At 41.7% G+C, this 25,312-nt stretch overlaps 1 protein-coding gene across 1 annotated transcript in view; it reads right to left on the bottom strand.

The window, feature by feature from the left end:
- The window catches only part of pink1 (PTEN induced kinase 1), a 45,593-nt gene that overhangs the window by 4,741 nt on the left and 15,540 nt on the right, over positions 1-25,312 (bottom strand). The window contains exon 7 of the mRNA XM_034173080.1: positions 23,402-23,632. Coding sequence (XP_034028971.1) covers positions 23,402-23,632 — 231 coding nt within the window. The remainder of the gene's footprint in view (positions 1-23,401; positions 23,633-25,312) is intronic.

Below are 25,312 nucleotides of genomic sequence, written 5' to 3'. Positions count from 1 at the left end.
GTTCAAGCTTGGCTGACGTAAAAACATATGAATCAAATCCATATAGTTTTTTAAAAAAATAAAACAGTTGGTTTCTTTTCTAATAGACCTCGTACACCGACTGAAGCTGAATGCCGTCAGAATGACACATCCCCACAGTTGGTAAGTGCTGATGGTGTCTGAAGACAGACGGATGGCAGTCTCAGAGCAGTCTATATAGTTTGTCCCATTTGCTCGGCTGTCCCGAGTTTGTTGCACAGTTCCAAACACTCTTGGTGCCATCGAGATGGGACGCACATCTGACGGTTGTCTATGAGCAGTTTGTGCACTACAACCCCTGGCAATAATTATGGAATCACCGGCCTCGGAGGATGTTCATTCAGTTGTTTAATTTTGTAGAAAAAAAACAGATCACAGACATGACACAAACTAAAGTCATTTCAAATGGCAACTTTCTGGCTTTAAGAAACACTATAAGAAATCAAGAAAAAAAAATTGTGGCAGTCAGTAACGGTTACTTTTTTAGACCAAGCAGAGGGAAAAAAATGGACTCACTCAATTATGGAATCACCCTGTAAATTTTCATCCCCAAAACTAACACCTGCATCAAATCAGATCTGCTCGTTAATCTGCATCTAAAAGGAGTGATCACACCTTGGAGAGCTGTTGCACCAAGTGGACTGACATGAATCATGGCTCCAACACAGAGATGTCAATTGAAACAAAGGAGAGGATTATCAAACTCTTAAAAGGGTAAATCATCACACAATGTGCAAACGATGTTGGTTGTTCACAGTCAGCTGTGTCTAAACTCTGGACCAAATACAAACAACATGGGAAGGTTGTTAAAGGCAAACATACTGGTAGACCAAGGAAGACATCAAAGCTTCAAGACAGAAAACTTAAAGCAATATGTCTCAAAAATTGAAAATGCACAACAAAACAAATGAGGAACGAATGGGAAGAGACTGGAGTCAACGTCTGTGACCGAACTGTAAGAAACCGCCTAAAGGAAATGGGATTTACATACAGAAAAGCCATCATTAACACCTAAACAGAAAAAACAAGGTTACAATGGGCTAAGAAAAAGCAATCGTGGACTGTGGATGACTGGATGAAAGTCATATTCAGTGATGAATCTCGAATCTGCACTGGGCAAGGTGATGATGCTGGAACTTTTGTTTGGTGCTGTTCCAATGAGATTTATAAAGATGACTGCCTGAAGAGAACATTTAAATTTCCACAGTCATTGATGATATGGGGCTGCATGTCAGGTAAAGGCACTTGGGAGATGGCTGTCATTACATCATCAATAAATGCACAAGTTTACGTAGATATTTTGGACACTTTTCTTATCCCATCAATTGAAAGGATGTTTGGGGATGATGAAATCATTTTTCAAGATGATAATGCATCTTGCCATAGAGCAAAAACTGTGAAAACATTCCTTTCAAAATGACACATAGGGTCAATGTCATGGCCTGCAAATAGTCCGGATCTTAATCCAATTGAAAATCTTTGGTTGAAGTTTAAGAAAATGGTCCATGACAAGGCTCCAACCTGCAAAGCTCATCTGGCAACAGCAATCAGAGAAAGTTGGAGCCAGACTGATGAAGAGCACTGTTTGTCACTCATTAAGTCCATGCCTCAGAGACTGCAAGCTGTTATAAAAGCCAGAGGTGGTGCAACAAAATACTAGTGATGTGTTGGAGCGTTCTTTTGTTTTTCATGATTCCATAATTTTTTCCTCAGAATTGAGTGAGTCCACATTTTTTTCCCTCTGCTTGGTCTAAAAAGGTAACCATTACTGACTGCCACAATTTTTTTTTCCCTGATTTCGTATAGTGTTTCTTAAAGCCAGAAAGTTGCCATTTGAAATGACTTTAGTTTTGTGTCATGTCTGTGATCTGCTTTTTTTCTACAAAATTAAACAACTGAAGGAACATCCTCCGAGGCCAGTGATTCCATATTTTTTTTCCAGGGGTTGTAGTATATATGCAGACAGGGGGAAGAAAAAAAAAAAAAAAAAAAAAAAAAAGGTTCCTCACTTTATCAGTGTGATATATAACACACAAGCCGAGGTTAAGAGTTAGCTGGTCAAAGTGATGCTGATGTTTTGCTGGACTGAGGACCACCATTTCAGTCTCAGAGTTTAAAAGTAACTGACTGCTGAACATACAGCTTTTTACTGACTTGTGTCATGTCTGTGATCTGCTTTTTTTCTCCAAAATTAAACAACTGAATGAATATCCTCCGAGGCCGGTGATTCCATAATTTTTGCCAGGGGTTGTATCTGATCGCAATCTACATATTCTGACAGCATCATAACAGCATTTGATATGATCTGATCGTGGTAGATTGAGCTCTGAGATCGATCGGCCACAGCAAAGCCTGCCGGCATGTTGTACCACGTATGTCCACTTACACCAGACCCCGGCCAGGGAGGGCAAAGAAAATGTTGATATGTATTAACATGTATATGGCACGCATTCATCATGTGCAGTGGATGTGAACAGCGCGCAATCAATCCGAAAGCATCGTATGCCACTGCAGGTCAAAGTCGCCCAGCACACGCCACAGCAGATCTAAATGGGTTGTTATATCCATTATGTTCTTACAGTACAGATACACTTCCAGACCCTCCTATGGGTGAAATAATTTCTGTGAAATACTGGGCATGTCATAGCTGTTACACTGCAGGCAGGTGCTCTGCGCCGCATCAGTGTGTGTGTCAGATGCTCCGTGCAGCGCCCTGCAATGTAGCTGAATGGGATGTCACTGCTGTAATACAGGTATTATTACATGTTCACCTCCTAACTCTGTAGCAAGTATGACGTGAAACTGTTTCCACAACCCATGACAACATAAACAAACATGGAACTCACCTCCGGTCTGGCCCCAGGATGTTTCACAGCACAGCACAGACAGCAGCATGTGGTTAAGTACCTTTCACCTGGCTGCGCTTTGTGCTGGCAACATCGATCGGCTCACAAATGCATCATCCACCTCGGCATATATAATCCCATGTGAAGCACCATCCTGCACCGATAATCCTTCCAGAGTTGTGTTAAAGTGCGTATAAAGTATGCTGAAATGGCCACAAGTAGGAAGGAAAAAGAAAATGATGGACTGGCAAAAAAAAAAAAATGTTACAAGGAAAAAAGTTCACTGGCTGCATTTACAGAATGTTGCGTGTATGGGGAAAGTTGGGCACACTGCCAGCACAGTTCAGCAGTTATAGAGTCCAGCTGGACGACTAAAATCTAGCAAAGCAGGTATATACTAATCAAACACCTAAAGGGATTTTTCGCTGGACTGTACAGCAGTAGGCGATCACTGACAGTCGTCAGCCTTTTTTGTGTGCACACTCTGGATGGATAGCTCCTGTGCACCCTGCGTGTGCATGTGGAGTGGCTCGTTCAGCCATTATGAACACACATACACGCAGCTGAATGAACATTTTGACCACACACTCGCACGTTGGTTGAATCACTTGTTCTAAGTGCGTACTCCGTCATGTGAGAGAGACACACTCCTGTCAGCGCACCCTCCTCCTGATGAGAGGTCAGTGAGCGCTGGGAATGTGAGGACGAGCAAAGATGTGATTGTGTGGGTTAGTGAGTGACAGCTCCATTGTGGGTGGTGTCTGACAGCAGTCTGTGTCGTCTGACTGTTGTCCAAATATGTTGGGCTGCATCATGCAGGTGTGCACGAGGCCGTCTTGCTGCGTTCCGACATGGCTGACCACACCTCTATCCCTCCACACTGCATCTGGATTATGGCCATTCTTGCTATGTGTATAGGGGGCTTTAAGGTCTATACTACGACATCTTAACTGCGGTTGTGCCCAGAGGCAAAATGACAAGGCTTATGTCTTATTAGTTGGCACAAACTTTACTCTGCTTTAACCTGAAAAGGCAAAGGTGAGCTAGAAACCAGAACCTTCTTGCTGTAATGCAGGAGTGCCAACCACTCTAATTTAACACATCAAATTGGAAGCCAGCTGCAGTTGTGTATTTCTGATAGCTAAAACAAAGGACGCAAACAGTGTACACTTTATATGTATATCCATACGCTGTGCAAACAGCCATTGTATTTGTTGTACGGCCTACCCGTAATAAAGCGCCGTGCTTTTACTGACTTAAAAATGGGAACGGGTTGTAACAGTATTCGAAAATCAACTGCTCTTCTTCTACTTCATAACAATACAAAGTTGCTCACACCCACCTCAGGGGCCATAAGCGAGGCATTCCCTCCTCTGTTGACCCACTTGCTGTTAAAGTGCAGCTGCAGACTGGAGTTGTTCTGGGTCAGGCAGCAGCCAAAGTCTGTAATCACTAAACGAGGGCAACCGTCTGCATAAAGACAAAAAAAATGTAGCATTTTCACATGAAAGCATTTTAACTCTATTTAATTTTGTTGTTTTTTTGCTTTGATTTATTTGCGTTGATCATGAAATCAACATTCAACACTATGTTGATTGAACAGACGCTCCCAGTATTGCATGTCAGAAATGCCTCATGGACGTGTGTAATCCCCCTTTGTCTTCCACCACTGAGTGTGATAAAATCTACACTTTAACTGAACCCTGATTACATCTTTCAGGACATTTTTTCAGCTGATACACAAGAACTTTTCTTTGATGGCTGTTGCTATGCAGTTTAAACCATGTGTTTGCACTGTTGACTCAAAAAAAAAAAAAATCTCATACAAGCTTGAATACATTACTGAATGTGTGACTCCTAGATGTTTTGGACTTTCCAATTACAAAAGCATCAACACATAAAGCTCCTGGTAACCATTTTTAAATCGCTGTAACGCTGAAAATGTGGAGGATTAAAGTTTCACCTTCGTATGTCCCTCTGGCTTCAGTTCATTCTTCTACAGTCTTCATATCAGAAAACAATTAGCAGAAGAAACACTACTGCTGAACACAAATTCAGGAAAAATACATTTTAAGTGGGTTTTTTTTTTTTTTCTTCTGCACTCAAGTACGAAACAGTTACAAAGCAAAATAAGATGAAAGTCTTTTGTCCCACTTTTGCAGTAGCACTGAATGCAGCATGGTCAGAAGCACTTTATTATAGTTTTCTGCACTTTTCACGGCAAAATTACAAAGATAAAAATGTGCATATGGGAGGAAAACCAGTGCAATGTTCTCTGTGATGGATTATCCATCAGAAGACAGATTCAAGTATCAGCCATTAAGTTGTTTTTAATAATTTAGCAGAATGGACTAAACTCTGTCACCATGGTACCAATCAGTCAAAACTGATGACTGGCTCCTGGACTATTTATTGGACACATTATGTTAGGTTATACCATTACTTTGGACACTAAAAGTAACCATGTAGTGTATCTTAAGGCACAGTTTCAACTATTCTGGCAGCGTACCTGAGCCCGGTCCACTCAACGAATCTGCAGAGTATCCGGTACCACGAAGACCAATCTGGACCACTCTCTTGCAGTCCAGCAAGCCTTCCTCCACACAACGTCTGAATGGAGTCCCGTGAGTAATCTTCTCTCCCAGGACTACATCGCTGGTGTCAGCATGAGCATCCACATGGACCAGACCCACTGGACCATGCCTGACAAATATGAGCATCATCAATGACATCATTACTCTTAACGGTGTTGTTTTGGGTTTTTTGTAAATGTGTCCAGCCATTTATTTTGTTCACAGAAAATCAGCATTTTGTTAATCATGATAAAACAATATCATGCAATTTAGTGATGTAATCAAATATTGAGCAACTTATAAAAAATTAATGTCTTTGTTAGAATGCTTGCCATCAGTTTGTGTTATTACTCACTTTCAACATCTGCAGTTGTCACACCCAGCAGGTGCATTTTTTTAAATATCATTTGCTTGTGCTCCTTTGTGCATCCATAGGTGTGATGGTCTTGAAATTAGGTGTGGACAGGTGACACTGATTACACCCTAGACCACCAAAAACATTTCCTGAAGTCAAATGTAGTTTACTGCCAGAACAGGATGTTCTCACTGATCGTGATGCACTCTGCACACATTTAACTGTCTAAATATCAGTACACCAGGTTCCAGCGCACTGCAGCCCTTAAAAGGGATGACATGTGATTGGTTTATGTCATGGTTTATTCATGTTAATCCAATATGCACACGTGATTAACTGACAAAATCAACCCCATTTTTACGCTGCACCTCATTTGCACTCAGATTGTCTTGCCGTGTAAATAGCAAAATAGAGACTGTGTTTTGCAGCAACAGGCAACGGTCACAAAGCCGCCAGCTAGACGGGGCCAAAACATGAGAGAAATCTATTTTATGCAAATACTGACTGTCAAGTCCAGACTTAAGACGCACTTATTTTCCCTTTCGTATGGCTAGCTGGCATAGTATAGTTCTACGCTTTTTACTCTTAAATCATTTTATTAGGAAACGGAGCATGCCGCGGCCTCAACATTACCTAAATTCTGGGCCTTTAGTGAAGCTTAGAGCTAGTGGCTGGAAATCACCTTAGTATATCCTGTTTTTCTTGTTGTTTAATGCTGACAAATTATACAGTATTTTTGTCTTTCTGATGCCTGATTCTGTTTTTTTTCTCTCTGTTTAAGGTGCAGCTCCATCCAGAGATGGGTGTGGTATTTGTGCTGGAGACCCTCCTGTCCTGTGCACCAACAGCTTTTCCTGTACATTCGTTTTGTGAATTGTTCTGTAATTTGTATCTGTAGCATGGCCCAAGCAGAGGGTCACCCCTTTGAGTCTGGTCTGATTGAGGTTTCTTCCTCAGAGGGAGTTTTTCTTGACCGCTGTTGTCTGTGTGCTAATTAAGTGCATTCAAAAATTGGTTGTTTTATTTGAGTTCTTGAAACAAGTGAGCTTTGGGGTCTGTTAAGCAGTCAAGGATGGAGGAAAAACAGTATCGGGTTTCTTCGTCCTTTATAATCTATCCAGGGGCGTAGGTTTGCATATGGACCATAGGGACAAGTCACAACCAATATTTTGGGATGGCAAAATAGTCCCTACCAATATTTAGCATTTTTTTATATAACAAAATCATTCACTATTTTTTTGCGAACTCGATACTATAATTTTAGTCGTCACGTTTTGTGTTTTCGACGTGCCAGAGTGACAGGGTTACCCATGTTCAATTTCATTGGCTCACGTTCTTCTCACATGGACGTAAACAAAGCGCATCTCGTGGTGGCAGGCAGTGCTTAATTTTAAAGTGGGAGGTCCCGGAGCGCAGAGGATGGGTGGCTCCGGTGCAGAAAAACAAGAAGGGCGGGGGGGGCTTGCCAACAATGCTGTGCCCACACTTAAAATAAACTGCACACCCACACAAACACGCACACACACATTCACAAATGACACTAACACCCTGCCTTTTCCTCAAAAATTACTACATTTATGTTTGCTGTCTGTCTCTGTACTTTTCTGTCACTTTTGCGCTCTTTTTCATACTTTTCCCTCGTTTCAAAAGTCACCGAACGCATTTTACCGTAATATATGCAACATATAGCATACTGTTGGAAGCACGGGTTCTTGGCTTGCTGTCAGTGTTGAAATTTTTCAGAATGAGGGCTTACATGAGAACTTACGGTAATGAGAATCAGCGGCGCACTAGTGTGAAACTTCCGTGTTTTTCCTCTGTTATGACATCACAGGCTTACGTTTACCGTAATACACCATATATATCATTGGAAATCCCTTTTTTTTTGGCAAATTAGGTTGCCAGATATCTACAACTGCATTATTGATGAAGAGAATAGATTATACATCTTGGTTGCAAAAACTTTTTTTTTTTTTTGTTAGCTCCACAAGTATTTTTTTTTTTGTTGTCTTGTTCTCTCAGGTGTAAGCCTATAGAATAGATTTGTGATTTTGGGTGCAATTTTGTTATTTAAGCTATTTATTTGTTTACCTACACACTTAATATTGTAAATAAAGTGTTAAATTATTCAGCATTATGTCGTCATGTGTTATGTATTATGCTGTACTTGTGCATCTAATGGTATGAGTGGGTTAGGGGGTGGTGGTGGGCAGGGGGACCGGGGGAGGGGGTGGTATTGTCCCTACCAAAGCTGAGACCAAACCTACGCCCTTGAATCTATCATTAAATACTGTGCACTTCAACACAAAGTAACCATAAATTGGCCATGCCCCGGGAATGCCCTTCAAGCGATAAAAGCCAACTGCTCGTCGCCCTCATTTGTAGCTAATCTCACCACAGGGTTGCTGTTTAAAATAAAAATGAGTTCAATGCTCACTATGGAAACAACAGTACCGCTGGTGTCTACTTACTTTTCAGCCACAGCTTGAAGAATTGGATACGCAATTGTGTGGTCGCCACCTGCAAGCATCAAACATTTGTGACTTTCTCATCCTTGATCTACATTTGGGTATGTCAGTATTTGGAAAACCAGTTGGCGGTTTACTTCCTCAAACCCATTTCTATTTTAATCAAGCGCTAAGCTCTGGCCATTCAAAACAAGGGACATTGGAACAAGAAAAAGTTGAAGTTCCTTCAGAAAGGAGCAAAGTTCCATAGAAACCCATGTTAAAATGTGCACCTTAGAGAAGAACTAAACATGCTTACAGCCTGATACAAAAAACAGTGTTGGTCTCTATCATTACTCCCCCTTACTTTAAGATGTTGGAATCCGTAAAGTTATTAATTGTTAGGTATGTGGTAACTTTGCGTAACCGGGTGTATGATTTTAATATTCCATTTCTTTGCTTTCAGAGTGTCTTAGGTTGGTTTGGTTTAGCTGTATGTATTGAGTAAATACCCAATCTTCTGGTCCAAGTTCATCTTGGTTTCTTCTGTCTAAAGAGTTTTTTTTTCCAGAACTTGACAGGCTGTTTTTTTTTTTTTTAAAGATGTTTCCTGGTAAATTGTAATCTTGGGCTCCTGTTCTTGAGTGTTCTTCAGTACTTTGGACGTTGTGGTTAAGCCCCTATAGTTACATTCATGATGGCGTCTCTTGAGTACAGACTTTGAGGGACATGTCTACATACTCCAGAGTGTTCTAGATCAGTGATTCTCAACCGGGGTGCCGCGATCGATCGTCAGGGGTGCCATGGGCAGTTATCAAATATCACCATTATCGGTGTATGTGCTGTAATAGTGTGGCAGATGATGTAATGCTCTTTTATTCCAGTAGATGGCAGCAAAGCACTGTACTATAGTATAATAGACATACTTGCGCACATAGCGTTGTGCGTCTCCATGGTTACAGGTTGCTGACTACAGCGTGAATCTCAGCTGCTCACGGAGCATGGCTCCTCTGCGGAAGGAGAAACTGCGTTGGCTGTGGAGGTGTGCGGGGAAGGCGGCCTGACCTCCGTTGATGTCACCGTGGTCAGACTTGGGTTTCGCTCACAACTGGGTTCGCTGAAGGCAGCCTCTGCGCTCCGTGAATATTAGAGTGGCAGATTATTGTGAATAAAACTGTTGACATGTCTAAAAAAAAAACCACTTGAGATCAGAGCGCAAAATGCTTGAGGATTTTCGAAATGCGGTTTTTGTATCGATTTTCTATTGCGATAATTGGGTTCTGTGCAAAACCAGAGGTAATAGAATTATAATATTATTTTGGTTGGTGGTGTGCCGCAGGATTTTGTAAAAATAAAAACGGTGCCGCGGCTCAAAAAGGTTGAAAATCACTGTTCTAGATGTTGTGAAGGACTTGTTCATCACTGTGGACACAATTCTGTCATCCGTTTTATTTGACTTCTGTATTGTTTCAGACCTTCTGGCATTGTTTAGCTGACCAGTACATTCCTTCTTTTAAAAAACGTGCCATATGAACTTATCATACAGATGTATGATAAGTTCATTTAGGGTTACTAGCCTAATTATGGCCTCTTTCACTTGCATGAACAGCTCTTTGGACTTCAGACTGATTTCTGATGAACAGCAACCAAATGAGCATTCAACATACTGAAGACCTTTTATCTGCTTAATTTGCTGTGGAATAACAAGGGAACAGGCCACACCCAGCCATAACACTGCTTATTAGCCAACTGTCCAATTATTTATGGTCTCTGCAAAAAGAAGGAAATGTCTGTAAAGGCCCTGTTACACCTTGATGATCTTCCACCCAGTGGTTCGGGTCAGTACTGCACAGTGTGGTGCCGGTCAAAAACAGAGTAATTTAACATTATTTTATTTTTTATCTTGGTGGACCATTGTCATTGTGTACAGAATGCTGATAAGTCAACTAGCTGTGGTAAACGCTGCTGTGAATGAATGGAGTGCTGTGACTCTTTAAATGTTTAAAGCGCCGAGCGGCTGCTTTCAGGTCTACTGATCAGACCTGATCAGGTCATCACAGACCTAAATAATGAAACGCTGTGATGATTTAAACTTTTAAAGCGCCAGTCGACTGCGATCTGAATGAAGTGCTGTGTGATCCGGTGAGCTGTCGGTGTGGTGATCACCAACAGCGACGGCGCTTTAAATATTTAAACAGCGCATTAATCAGGCATGACCACACCTGATCAATCAGGTCATCTGATGATCATACAGACAGCGACGACACTTTAAAGCATTACAGCGCATTAATCAAATGTGATCACTCTGATTGATCAGGTCGTCTGATGATCACACCACAGCAACGACGCTTTAAAGCGTTACAGCGCATTAATAAAGTGTGATCACTCTGATTGATCAGGTCATCTGATGATCACACCACAGCAACGACGCTTTAAAGAGTTACAGCGCGTTAATCAGGTGTGATCACTCTGATTGAGCAGGTCGTCTGATGATCACACCACAGCATGATGCTGATTGATGTTGATTGTTGATTGATTTGTTTTGGTATGTTGTGTGTTCTTAGTCTGTTTCTATGTTACTGGGACTATGGATGGAAATTAGCATCCTGCTACAATCTGGCATGTTTACATGCATTAATATGCATTGTCCCATTTCAAATAAAGTGACTTAAAGAGTTACAGCGCATTAATCAGGTGTGATCACTCTGATTGATCAGGTCGTCTGATGATCACACCACAGTGACGATGCTTTAAAAGTTTAAATCATTACAGCGCTTCTGTGTGATCAAAGCTCAACACTGGCATGAGAAACGCACCTACAGCAGAAAAACCACAGAGGGACTTGTTTTAAAGCGCTGTGTTTCCAGCCACGAACTAAAGTATTTTCAGATGTCATTTTCAAAAACAGGAGCTTTATGTGGATTCATGTCCGTCTGTGATGGTTAATTGGACTGAAATGAACAGGTCAGATTTACTCTGTGTGTGAATAAAACAGTCTGTCCGCATGAAGACTTGCAGCTTTCAGCCAATCAGTGACCAGCATTAATGGACGTAGTTAGACTTGAGTAAATTACAAGAAACGTGTTCCAACAATGACATAACTTACCTACAACTTATGCCCCGCATGTGCAGGGCGTATGAGTCACACGCTGACATGCGTTGAAAATTTTCAGCATGCCCATAATTTTTGAGGAGCTCAGCATATTAGGACGTACGAGGGCTGTCCGTAAAGTATAGGTCCTATTTATTTTTTTCAAAAACTATATGGATTTCATTCATATGTTTTTACGTCAGATATGCTTGAACCCTCGTGCGCATGCGTGAGTTTTTCCATGCCTGTCGGTGACGTCATTCGCCTGTGAGCACTCCTTGTGGGAGGAGTCGTCCAGCCCCTCGTCGGAATTCCTTTGTCTGAGAAGTTGCTGAGAGACTGGCGCTTTGTTTGATCAAAATTTTTTCTAAACCTGTGAGACACATCGAAGTGGACACGGTTCGAAAAATTAAGCTGGTTTTCAGTGAAAATTTTAACAGCTGATGAGAGATTTTGAGGTGATACTGTTGCTTTAAGGACTTCCCACGGTGCGAGACGTCGCGCTGCGCTCTCAGGCGCCGTCATCAGCCTGTTTCAAGCTTAAAACCTCCACATTTCAGGCTCTATTGATCCAGGACGTCGTGAGAGAACAGAGACGTTTCAGAAGAAGTCGGTTTCAGCATTTTATCCGGATATTCCACTGTTAAAGGAGATTTTTTTAATGAAAGACGTGCGGACGGGTCCGCGCGTCGGCTGCGTCCCGACGCAGCGCGGCGGCACAGGAAAAACACCTCCGTGTTGATAACCATTTGTTAAAATCCAGTTGGCTTTTGATGGCTTTCAGTGGAGTGAGTATATGAGAAATTGTTTATCAGCTGGAGATGTTCCAACTTGTCCTCAAGGCTTCCAACAGAGGTGTTTTTCCTGTGGCGGAGCGTCGCGGCGGCTGCGAGCCGACGCTGCAATCCGCCCGCACGTCTTTCATTAAAAAAATCTCCTTTAACAGTGGAATATCCGGATAAAATGCTGAAACCGACTTCTTCTGAAACTTCTCTGTTCTCTCACGACGTCCTGGATCAACAGAGCCTGAAATGTGGAGGTTTTAAGCTTGAAACAGGCTGATGACGCTGCCTGAGAGCGCTGCGCGACGTCTCGCACCGTAAAAAGTCCTTAAAGCGACAGAATCACCTCAAAATCTCTCATCAGTTGTTAAAATTTTCACTGAAGACCAGCTTAATTTTTCGAACCGTGTCCACTTCGATGTGTCTCACAGGTTTAGAAAAAATTTTGATCAAACAAAGCGCCAGTCTCTCAGCAACTTCTCAGACAAAGGAATTCCGACGAGGGGCTGGACGACTCCTCCCACAAGGAGTGATCACAGGCGAATGACGTCACCGACAGGCGTGGAAAAATTCACGCATGCGCACGAGGGTTCAAGCATGTCTGACGTAAAAACATATGAATGAAATCCATATAGTTTTTGAAAAAAATAAAAAGGACCTATACTTTACGGACAGACCTCGTACATCAGCGAGCTTCACCGTGTTTTAACTTGCTCTTAATTTATAAATAAAAAAAATAAAAAAAACTTACCCGTAACTTATTGGACCTATGCCAGTGTTTTTTTTAATATGGTTGGCATACGCTGGCTAAATCATCAAGGTGTGACAGGGCCTTCATTTCTAAGTGATGACCTGACAGCCTGGCAACCAAATACACTCAACAAAAATATAAACGCAACACTTTTGGTTTTGCTCCCATTTTGTATGAGGTGAACGCAAAGATCTAAAACTTTTTCCACATACACAATATCACCATTTCCCTCAAATATTGTTCACAAACCAGTCTAAATCTGTGATAGTGAGCACTTCTTTGCTGAGATAATCCATCCCACCTCACAGGTGTGCCATACCAAGATGCTGATTAGACGCCATGATTAGTGCACAGGTGTGCCTTAGACTGCCCACAATAAAAGGCCACTCTGAAAGGTGCAGTTTTGTTTTATTGGGTGGGGGGATACCAGTCAGTATCTGGTGTGACCACCTCATGCAGTGCAACACATCTCCTTCGCATAGAGTTGATCATGTTGTCAGTTGTGGCCTGTGGAATGTTGGTCCACTCCTCTTCAATGGCTGTGCGAAGTTGCTGGATACTGGCAGGAACTGGTACACGCTGTCGTATACGGCGGTCCAGAGCATCCCAAACATGCTCAATGGGTGACATGTCCGGTGAGTATGCCGGCCATGCAAGAACTGGGACATTTTCAGCTTCCAAGAATTGTGTACAGATCCTTGCAACATGGGGCCGTGCATTATCCTGCTGCAACATGATGTTCTTGGATGTATGGCACAACAATGGGCCTCAGGATCTCTGTGCATTCAAAATGCCATCAATAAAATGCACCTGTGTTCTTCGTCCATAACAGACGCCTGCCCATACCATAACCCCACCGCCACCATGGGCCACTCGATCCACAACATTGACATCAGAAAACCGCTCACCCCACGACGCCACACACGCTGTCTGCCACCTGCCCTGGACAGTGTGAACCGGGATTCATCCGTGAAGAGAACACCTCTCCAACGTGCCAAACACCAGCGCATGTGAGCATTTGCCCACTCAAGTCGGTTACGACGACGAACTGGAGTCAGGTCGAGACCCCGATGAGGACGACGAGCATGCAGATGAGCTTCCCTGAGACGGTTTCTGACAGTTTGTGCAGAAATTCTTTGGTTATGCAAAACGATTGTTTCAGCAGCTGTCCGAGTGGCTGGTCTCAGATGATCTTGGAGGTGAACATGCTGGATGTGGAGGTCCTGGGCTGGTGTGGTTACACGTGGTCTGCGGTTGTGAGGCTGGTTGGATGGACTGCCAAATTCTCTGAAACGCCTTTGGAGACCTTATGGTAGAGAAATGAACATTCAATACACGAGCAACAGCTCTGATTGACATTCCTGCTGTCAGCATGCCAATTGCATGCTCCCTCAAATCTTGCGACATCTGTGGCCTTGTGCTGTGTGATAAAATTGCACCTTTCAGAGTGGCCTTTTATTGTGGACAGTCTAAGGCACACCTGTGCACTAATCATGGTGTCTAATCAGCATCTTGGTATGGCACACCTGTGAGGTGGGATGGATTATCTCAGCAAAGTAGAAGTGCTCACTATCACAGATTTAGACTGGTTTGTGAACAATATTTGAGGGAAATGGTGACATTGTGTATGTGGAAAAAGTTTCAGATCTTTGAGTTCATCTCATACAAAATGGGAGCAAAACCAAAAGTGTTGCGTTTATATTTTTGTTGAGTGTAGTTTTCACTTACAATCAATTACGGACTATGAACTGACTGCTGACTCACACTGCGCAGTGTATTCTAGAATTTATCTGAACATTCTGTAGTTATACACAACAAAGCATATTTTTATTGTTAGATGACATTTACTGAGGTAACTTGCAGCTACTTTGTGTCCTGAAGGTGAAAAAGAAGTCAGCAGGTTGCAGAACCTTATTTTATTTTTGCTACTTTTCTCTGGAATAACCTTCCTGGTGAGAATGAAGACTGTTTGCATGTGACAGCTGAAACTTTCTTACTCTTTGTACTTCATAAAACATTTAATTGCTCCTGTTATGTTTCTACATATTTCTAGTCACGCTCACCATAGTTAGAGGGATGCAACCGGTAGCCACAATATTTCTGTAGGCCTCTCTGATGCGTTTGCAGGTGTCCTTCAGATCATACATGTTCACATTGACGTCCCCAATGTCAGCCACCATCACAGACTCGTACGGCGCTGCCTTGGTGCCGCTGTTGTAAGCCCTCAGCATAGCAGATTCTTGTCTGATCTGCCGAGGACCAAACCTGTAGTATTGGAGATAATGCCTGTTAAAGTTGTGGTTTCAATTTAAAAGGTATAATATAAACTTGAAACCTACACAAGAGGATCAAAAACAGTCATGTGCTGCAAAGGTACAGGCACCTTAGAACGTTTTAATTATTTCATTTCAACGCCATTATCAGGTTTGTTGGTTTCCGAGCATGGACAGCCTGCTAAAAATCACACCACAGATTTTCAATAATATCAGGGACTGAGATGGCCATTTAACCATATATATATATATATATATATATATATATATATATATAATATATATTTTACTGCAAAATAAAATATACGATCTTAAAATGTGTTTTAATGTGTGCAAAAGTTTTTTTTTTTTTTTTGTTCTAAAAAACAAATGTGCAACTGTTAATTCCACATAAGGGCAATAATAGCAGTGTTACGTCACCCCACGTGCCAGGGGTAGCCCGTGGGCACCTCTCCGCTGCACCTTGCTCCGGGGCGGTTGGAGGTCCCGAAATCTACCGGGACGCCGATGAAGGCTGCATCGAGCCCGTCTGCCGTGTCCTGGTGCGGGAGTTTAGCCATAGTGTTGATGCCTGTTACACGGGCCACAAACTCCGCGCTGGGAGGAACGTTGTAGACTTTCCCCGAACACATTCTGGAGCTGGTTCCGCTCGGATTCGGTCCCGGTGTGAGGAGGGCAGGCGCAGACCTGCGAGCCAAAAACTCCGCATGATAAACGCCATAAAAGCGCGAAATAACGGCGCGACGACTTAAAACGAGACTTCTCCCGAGAAAAACATGTTAGCGGAGGAACTTTAGACGCGGTCACGTGGGTACGCGGTGGGGGAGCTACACGTCACATCGGCGAAGCGATGGTTCGGCATCAGGTTTGGTTTTGTCTCTAACTTGCGTCTGTCAGCCAGCTGACAGCTGTCATTCCTGCAACGATGAGATTATACACCAGACTAACCTGATATTAAACCACTGTACGTTACGCTGACTTTATTAGTCTGACCCCTTTGAAAAGTGTCCAAATGATATGTATTTGTACCGAGTTCGGCGATGTTTTCACCGACCAAAAACGACCACCAGAGGGGACGGTGGTACTGCCAGACCGCGCCCACACGCTGGAAGCGTGGTGCGTAGGTCTGCACCACCACCTACCGGTGAAACGTTGTAGCTACAAGGCAAAATAGTTAAATCGTTAAAAAAATAAAAGTCAATTTTTTTCTACTATTTTGATAGCATCATAGTAGTAGTCTTAATATATACTAATTATTTTTTAATTATTTAATTGCAGTCAATGCAGCATTAAAAACAATGTACAAATCAAACACCAACATCTTTTACAGGCATATATATATATATATATATATAACAAAAACAAAAATAAACGCAACACTTTTGGTTTTGCTCCCATTTTGTATGAGATGAACTCAAAGATCTAAAACTTTTTCCACATACACACTATCACCATTTCCCTCAAATATTGTTCACAAACCAGTCTAAATCTGTGACAGTGAGCACTTCTCCTTTGCTGAGATAATCCATCCCACCACAGGTGTGCCATATCAAGATGCTGATTAGACACCATGATTAGTGCACAGGTGTGCCTTAGACTGTCTACAATAAAAGGCCACTCTGAAAGGTGCAGTTTTGTTTTATTGGGGCGGGGGGATACCAGTATCTGGTGTGACCACCATTTGCCTCATGCAGTGCAACACATCTCCTTCGCATAGAGTTGATCAGGTTGTCAATTGTGGCCTGTGGAATGTTGGTCCACTCCTCTTCAATGGCTGTGCGAAGTTGCTGGATATTGGCAGGAACTGGTACACGCTGTCGTATACGCCGGTCCAGAGCATCCCAAACATGCTCAATGGTGACATGTCCGGTGAGTATGCCGGCCATGCAAGAACTGGGACATTTCAGCTTCCAAGAATTGTGTACAGATCCTTGCAACATGGGGCCGTGCATTATCCTGCTGCAACATGAGGTGATGTTCTTGGACGTACGGCACAACAATGGGCCTCAGGATCTCGTCACAGTATCTCTGTACATTCAAAATGCCATCATAAAATGCACCTGTGTTCTTCGTCCATAACAGACGCCTGCCCATACCATAACCCCACCGCCACCATGGGCCACTCGATCCACAACATTGACATCAGAAAACCGCTCACCCACACGACGCCACACACGCTGTCTGCCATCTGCCGTGGACAGTGTGAACCGGGATTCATCCGTGAAGAGAACACCTCTCCAACGTGCCAAACGCCAGCGAATGTGAGCATTTGCCCACTCAAGTCGGTTACGACGACGAACTGGAGTCAGGTCGAGATCCTGATGACGACGAGCATGCAGATGAGCTTCCCAGAAACGGTTTCTGACAGTTTGTGCAGAAATTCTTTGGTTATGCAAACCGATTGTTTCAGCAGCTGTCCGAGTGGCTGGTCTCAGACGATCTTGGAGGTGAACATGCTGGATGTGGAGGTCCTGGGCTGGTGTGGTTACACGTGGTCTGCGGTTGTAAGCTGGTTGGATGTACTGCCAAATTCTCTGAAACACCTTTGGAGACGGCTTATGGTAGAGAAATGAACATTCAATACACAAGCAACAGCTCTGGTTGACATTCCTGCTGTCAGCATGCCAATTGCATGCTCCCTCAAATCTTGCGACATCTGTGGCATTGTGCTGTGTGATAAAACTGCACCTTTCAGAGTGGCCTTTTATTGGGGACAGTCTAAGGCACACCTGTGCACTAATCATGGTGTCTAATCAGCATCTTGATATGGCACACCTGTGAGGTGGGATGGATTATCTCAGCAAAGGAGAAGTGCTCACTATCAGATTTAGACTGGTTTGTGAACAATATTTGAGGGAAATGGTGATATTGTGTATGTGGAAAAAGTTTTAGATCTTTGAGTTCATCTCATACAAAATGGGAGCAAAACCAATAGTATTGCGTTTATATTTTTGTTGCGTGTATATATATATATATATACACACACACACACACATTAACAAACCACACAAAGTTCACAAAATACATTCCAACTTCACACACCCAACTTCAAAAAATAAGATGTGAAAAAAAATACAATCTAAGACACATGGAGTAAAATTAGTATTTGTTTGACAAGTCACATTCATAAAGGAAAATAACTTTACAAATGTATGAATTGGTAAATGTCACATTTTTAAATTCTTAAATTATATTTAGATTGGAAAATTTGTATAAAATGAATGATGCATGTTTTTGCTTTTATTAAATTTGTTCTGTATGTTAGTCCTTTTCGAAATTGTTGACAGCTTATTTTTTGCTCAGTAAAAAAAAAAGAAAAAAAAAATCATAATATCTTCATGAGCAAATGCAAATGAACCATTAAAGAAAATTAAGTCTATTTAACAAAAGCATTCAAAGTTACTGAACAACAAAACTAACACACACAGGAAGGAGGAACAAAAATAATAAAAAGGACATTTGCAGTTTCTTGACTACTTTATTTTGAAACAACAGGGGGGGAAACATGCATTTGCAAAATATTTCACACACCTCTGGAGACAAACCTCAATTTGTAGACTTAGCTGATCTTAGTGTTGCGCCACATGAAGTGAGGATTCACTGACAGATGACAGCATCAGAAAAATATGTGGCATTCATTTTCTAACATAAAATACCAAGTTATACAACCCTGGCAAAAATATGGAATCACTGGCCTCGGAGGATGTTCATTCAGTTTTTAATTTTGTAGAAAAAAGCAGATCACAGACATGACACAAAACTAAAGTCATTTCAAATGGCAACTTTCGGCTTTAAGAAACACTATAAGAAATCAGGAAAAAAAATTGTGGCAGTCAGTAACGGTTACTTTTTTAGACCAAGCAGAGGGAAAAAATATGGAATCACTCAATTCTGAGGAAAAAATTATGGAATCATGAAAAACAAAAAGAACGCTCCAACACATCACTAGTACAACAGTACCTTCATCAGTCTGGCTCCAACCGTTCTCTGAATTGCTGTTGCCAGATCAGCTTTGGAGGTTGGAGCCTTGTCATGGACCATTCTTCTTCAACTTCCACCACAGATTTTCAATTGGATTAAGAATCCGGACTATTTGCCGGCCATGACATTGACCCTATGTGTCTTTTCGCAAGGAATGTTTTCACAGATTTTGCTCTATGGCAAGATGCATTATCATCTTGAAAATGATTTCATCATCCCCAAACATCCTTTCAATTGATGGATAAGTGGTCCAAAAATACAACGTAAACTTGTGCATTATTGATGCTGTAATGACAGCCATCTCCCCAGTGCCTTTACCTGACATGCAGCCCCATATCATCATGACTGTGGAAATTACATGTCTCTTCAGGCAATCATCTTTATAAATCTCATTGGAACGGCACCAACAAAAGTTCCAGCATCATTACCTTGCCCAGTGCAGATCGAGATTCTCACTGAATAGACTTTCATCCAGTCATCCACAGTCCACGATTGCTTTCCTTAGCCCAATTGTAACCTTGTTTTTTTCTGTTTAGGTGTTAATGATGGCTTTTGTTTAGCTTTTCTGTATGTAAATCCCATTTCCTTTAGGCGGTTTCTTACAGTTCGGTCACAGACGTTGACTCCGAGTCTCCTCCCATTCGTTCCTCATTTGTTTTGTTGTGCATTTTCAATTTTGAGACATATTGCTTTAAGTTTTCTGTCTTGAAGCTTTGATGTCTTCCTTGGTCTACCAGTATGTTTGCCTTTAACAACCTTCCCATGTTTGTTTGTATTTGTCCAGAGGTTAGGACACAGCTGACTGTGAACAACCAACATCTTTTGCAACATTTGTGGATGATTTACCCTCTTTTAAGAGTTTGATAATCCTCTCCTTTGTTTCAATTGACATCTCTCGTGTTGGAGCCATGATTCATGTCAGTCCGACTTGGTGCAACAGCTCTCCAAGGTGTGATCACTCCTTTTTAGATGCGACTAAGAGCAATCTGATTTGATGCAGGTGTTAGTTTTGGGGATGAAAATTTACAGGGTGATTCCATAATTTATTCCTCAGAATTGAGTGAGTCCATATTTTTTTTTTTTCCCTCTGCTTGGTCTAAAAGTAACCGTACTGACTGCACAATTATTTTTCCATGATTTCTTATAGTGTTTCCTACAGCCAGGAAGTTTCATTTGAAATGACTTTATTTTTGTGTCATGTCTGTGATATGCTTTTTTTCTATGAAATTAACAACTGAATGAACATCCTCCGAGGCCAGTGATTCCATAATTATTGCCAGGGGTTGTATTAGTGCTGATGAGAGATTCATAAACCACAGCATAAAACCTGAGAAAGTACAAAACAGCTATAAAGTGCAAACCATCACACAACATATACACTACTCCAAGAAAACAGAAGGTAGAATCTTGGCTTAAATCTCCTATGTGCCTTCCGTAATTAGAATTTCATGTCAGCTTGTTTATAATATTAATGCACACACACTATACACTAGATAGTGTGTCCTGACAGTGTCGGACTGTATGTGTGGTATTTTTGACTGAGTATTCCTTCACTGTATTTTATTATGTAATGGGGACTGCAGATGGAAACTAGCTATTTAGCTACAATCTGGTACAGATCAGCTTTGGTTTCCTGATCTTACTGTCTCTGTACATTGTCCCTTTTCAAATAAAGGCGAGTAATAATAATAATAATATATATAATATATAGATATATATAACAATCAAGCTTATGTTCCATCCCAACATCCCACGCTTTTTTGTGCTCCTGTCACAAAATGAGTCACATTTTTGTAAGGTTTTTTTTTTTGTAATTTTGCTATTTCTAACCCTCTCCCTTCCCCCAAAGCATAATCCCCAAGACCTCCCCACATCAACCCACATTTCATGATGCAGTCAGAAAATGAATTTGTGCTCCCGTTATGAAATGTGACAGTATCAGAAAACAACAGATTAATTTTGGCATGAGATGGGGTCGAGTATGCAGACTGGATGATGTTACTGAAATGGGATTGGAAAGATAGAGTACTATCGAGGATGACACGCAGACTCTTAATCTGTGGGAGGGGGAGACAGAGAAGTTGTCAATAACTAAAGGAAAAGTGTCAGTTTTGGATAAAGTTGGTTTTGTTCCAGTGAGTAGTTTTAGCACTGTTCAATTGAGAAAAATCTGAGGAGAACCAGTATTTAATTTTTTGTTAGGCAATCAGTAAGGGAGGAGGATGGGGGAGTGGAAGGTGGTTTGCTGGAGCTGCTGTGCAAGAGAGTTAAGAGTAGCAGCAGAAGTTGATGTATTTGCGTAAAATATTGGCAAAGGGGAGGAGGTAAATGATGAAGAGAAGTGGCCCAAGGACAGAGCCCTAAGGCACACCTGAAGTGACAGTGGCAAGGCTGGATGTGTAGGTTTTGAGCCGAATGAACGGAGTGTGACCTGAGAGATAAAGATTTAAACCAGGCTAATGAAGTGTAGGTAATTTTAATGGAGGATAATCTATTGACAAAGGTGATGTGACAAATGGTGTCAGGCCAAGGAGGATGAGAATAGTGAGTAAACCAGAATCAGATGCCACAAGAAGGTCGTTAAGGATTTTTATAAGGAACCAGACTGGATAATGGGCACAGTATCCATTTAAAAGTACTGCGTGTTCCATGTGACTATAAAAATACCTTGTGTCCCAACCAGTTATTAATCCTATTGTTTTTAAACTTGAATCCAAATATTATAATCTCCCAACAGCTATCAGTTACATTTGTCAGTCTTGTGCTCTCAGATGTGGCAAACACAATTAACTTTGGGGCTTTTCTGAGTAATAATGTACAAATGTGCATAATGGGTCAACATACTAGAAACACATAACACTGAAAAAAAGAGTCTTCATTAGCTAGCGGCACCATACATTTGGGCCAAATGTGTTAAGAAAAATAAACGTTTACTTCTTCACATCATTTCCATCGGGATTAATAAAGTATTTATCTATCTATCTTAGCAGAATTAAATTTAAGAAGTGTTTTACAACACAGTGACTGATTAGACGTAACAAAATCACTACATCACCACAGATATTAATCCAAAAGCTGACAAAAATCTACTGCAGGTTCTGAGGGTGAAGCTAAGCAGAAGAATGCAGGTGTGACGCTGCTCGCTCCCATAGACAAGGAAGCCCACTGCTGTACGCAGTCCCTCCAGCTCCAGGTTAGACAAGAAGATCCTCTGAAGCTCCGCCTCCACAGTGTTTCCTCTGGGCCCACGGCACCCTTTCAGGAGAACTACGGCAGACTGGCACAGCAGCCAGTCAGCTAACTTCCTCATGCCAGCGCTCTCCCTGGTCAGCCAGGGCCTTCCGTCCCCACAGGCCAATATGTAGCATATTAGCAGCCACACTTGCAATGGGGCGCTGCACAAAAGTGAGGAGCATCATGCAATTACCGCTAAGGAACAAAGAAATGTGCACAGCCTGTGCTAACTGTAGCTATTAAATATGCAATGCATACTGATATGGAGGCACATTCTTAAACTGTCAACACGTGCCAGTATTCAGCAGGTGGCAGCAGTTTAAAAACCTCAAAACACAAGTGGTCTGAAAACATGTTGAAACAGTTGTTCAGGTTTGCTATGAGTAAGTTGCAGCATCAACGAGACCGTTTATATCATGCCCTTCACACATGCTAGCTATGGTTTAATTCCAGTTTTACTTTCCCGTTTTGTTGTATATTTTGTCCCATGTTTGGCCACATAGTGGTCATCATGTTGGTCCCAGCAGTTGCTAACTTAAGTTGGGAGCTCAGTTGAATGCAGGTGCTTATCCAGTAGGTGGCAGACACACCAACTTGGTTTTTTTTTCCAATTGAGCTGGCACATTAAAGTTAAACAAATTTTAATCACTTTCTCCTTGCACTTATTGTTTTTAAGCTATTGGTTGCAAAAGCCGGCTGGAATGGACTCACTAACTCATCTTTGCCAGGGTGTCAAAGTAGTGGACGTGGGTCTGGATCTGGCCCACGATAAAATTTTAGAAGGACCAGAACATTTCTAAAACTCAATGATAACCCTGTGACTGTTGCAACATCACTATGATGTAGACAATGACCTGAAACACAAAATTGCAATTATGTATTGTATGTTAAGGCATACAGCGACCCAAAGCTCAACTTTTCATGCCTGTAGTATTGTGGAAAAACAAAACTACATGACCTGGTTGACAGCTCAGGCTGAGAGTGCTGCTGTTGTACTTGAACGACTGTGAAAACCGTGCTTGACAATATTTTCCATACCTATTGCCTTACCTTGCTTGAGTTTCTCCTGAGGAGCAAATGAATCACTAACTGGACATCAGCTGGAACACTGGAAGGCAGAGCTGGAAGCTGCTCCTCCTGGTAATGCCGGCTCTCCAGCCCCACTGCACGATAAAATGGGTTCTTTTGGCCAAAGATCTCATAGGAGATGGCGCCCACCGCCCAGGCATCTGCTTTACTGTAGTCAATCACAGCACCGTGTCCTGGAACTGCAGTGGACACCTTTGTGCAGGAGACAGTTAAGACAAAAAAGGCAAGTAATTATAAACTGCAATGTTTTTAGGTCTGTGTTCAAAACAGTCAAATTATTTCACTGAATAACAACAATTCTCATAAACACACCCTCCCTGGTTATTGTGCAGGTAACTGGGATCAACATTTGTTTCCGTAGGTTCATACCACATTTCCATGGATCATGGGCAATGTCAGCTAGGCTTGCATGTTAGCAAGAAGGTCCTTGGTTCAAGCCCACAGTTTTTTTTTGTTTTTTTTTTGCCATTTACTTATTTTCCCAGTGTCTATGTGGGTTTCCTCCCACCATCAAATGCATGCACATCAGGTGCTTTGTCCTTGTGGATCCACTGTGGCAAAAAAAAGAAAAAAAAAAAAGGTTGCAGCAGGTTAAAAAAGTAAAGAAAAGTTATTGAGACTAGCAATCTGTCTTAAAACAAATAAATAAATAAAATACAGTGAATGGGAGAATTTGTTGTCACACATGACTTTCTTAAAAAGATGTGAAATTTCAGTTTGCTAGAAGGCACATGGGAGGTTCAGGCATCAATTTTGATACTTAAATACTATAATATTTAGGGGTTGAAATTGATGATCAGTTGAGATTTGACAAATGCGCTGTTTTTAAGGTGAAGAAGCTTCAACAAAGAATGTTTTTCCTAAGAAAATTGCGTAGTTTAGTGTTGACACCTACATTTTAGAGTTATTTTATAAGTCTGTACTTCAGAGTGTCTTGTCCTTTGGTCTGGTCTGTGTCTTTGGCAGTATGCGTAAACAAGATCAGATAAATTGCAACATATTATTAAAACAGCTAGTAGGATAATTGGGTGCAATCAACATCAGCTGCTCAGGGTGTTTCAAGATATACTACACAAGGCTGAAAGTATTCTTGCAGACAGTACCCACCCTTTACATAATAGATTTCAGTTAAGCCACGTGGTAAGGGGAGGCTACTACAAAGGAAAATAAGGACAACCAGGTTCAGCAAGTCATTTGTTCCCTCTGCAATAGAATTGTTAATGAAAGACAGTTCTCAGCAGGGACTTGACACTGTAGTACTATGTGTGTGTGTGTGTTTGTGTGGTATGCAGCAGCTTAGCTGTGTGGAGAGAAGCCAGAGAGGCATGGGGGAGGGGGTGTATTTATCTGTCTTTTATTTATTTATCTGTTTTTAAGTTTGTCTATCTCGTCTGAAGTTGTCTGTATTATACGCACCTTGACCATCTGAATTTCCCTTTTGGGATAATAAAGTTAACTTTGACTTTGATACGGTTTCTTGAATTAACATCCTTCTTTCTGACTCCACAATGAAGCTGGTGACTGATGATACAAAAGAGCACCATGCAACTGCTCCCAATCACAGCCAGAGTCTAGAACTCCTTGCGAATGGTCATGAGTGTCTTGACAGCTTCCCTCATAAGTGCCCTTGTTGAGCATTCACTCAGTGTTTGAGGACTACCTACTCTCACAGAAACCAAAAAAAATGGTGCCAAAGCACTAGCTTGTAATCATAGTGGAACCTCTTTGGTGCTATATCGCTCATGATCACGAGCAAAAAAATTTTTAGTGCTATTTGGTACCATTTTTGTTTTGGGTGGAGACAGATTTAAAATTCAGTACAATACTGTTTGTATTTCTAATGATTGATGAAAATGAAGACACATTCAGTGA

This window comes from Thalassophryne amazonica, chromosome 6 (assembly GCF_902500255.1).
Source record: "Thalassophryne amazonica chromosome 6, fThaAma1.1, whole genome shotgun sequence".
Taxonomy (NCBI): domain Eukaryota; kingdom Metazoa; phylum Chordata; class Actinopteri; order Batrachoidiformes; family Batrachoididae; genus Thalassophryne; species Thalassophryne amazonica.
Note: the sequence above shows the minus strand (reverse complement) of the source record. Positions and strands in the feature narration are given on the sequence as shown.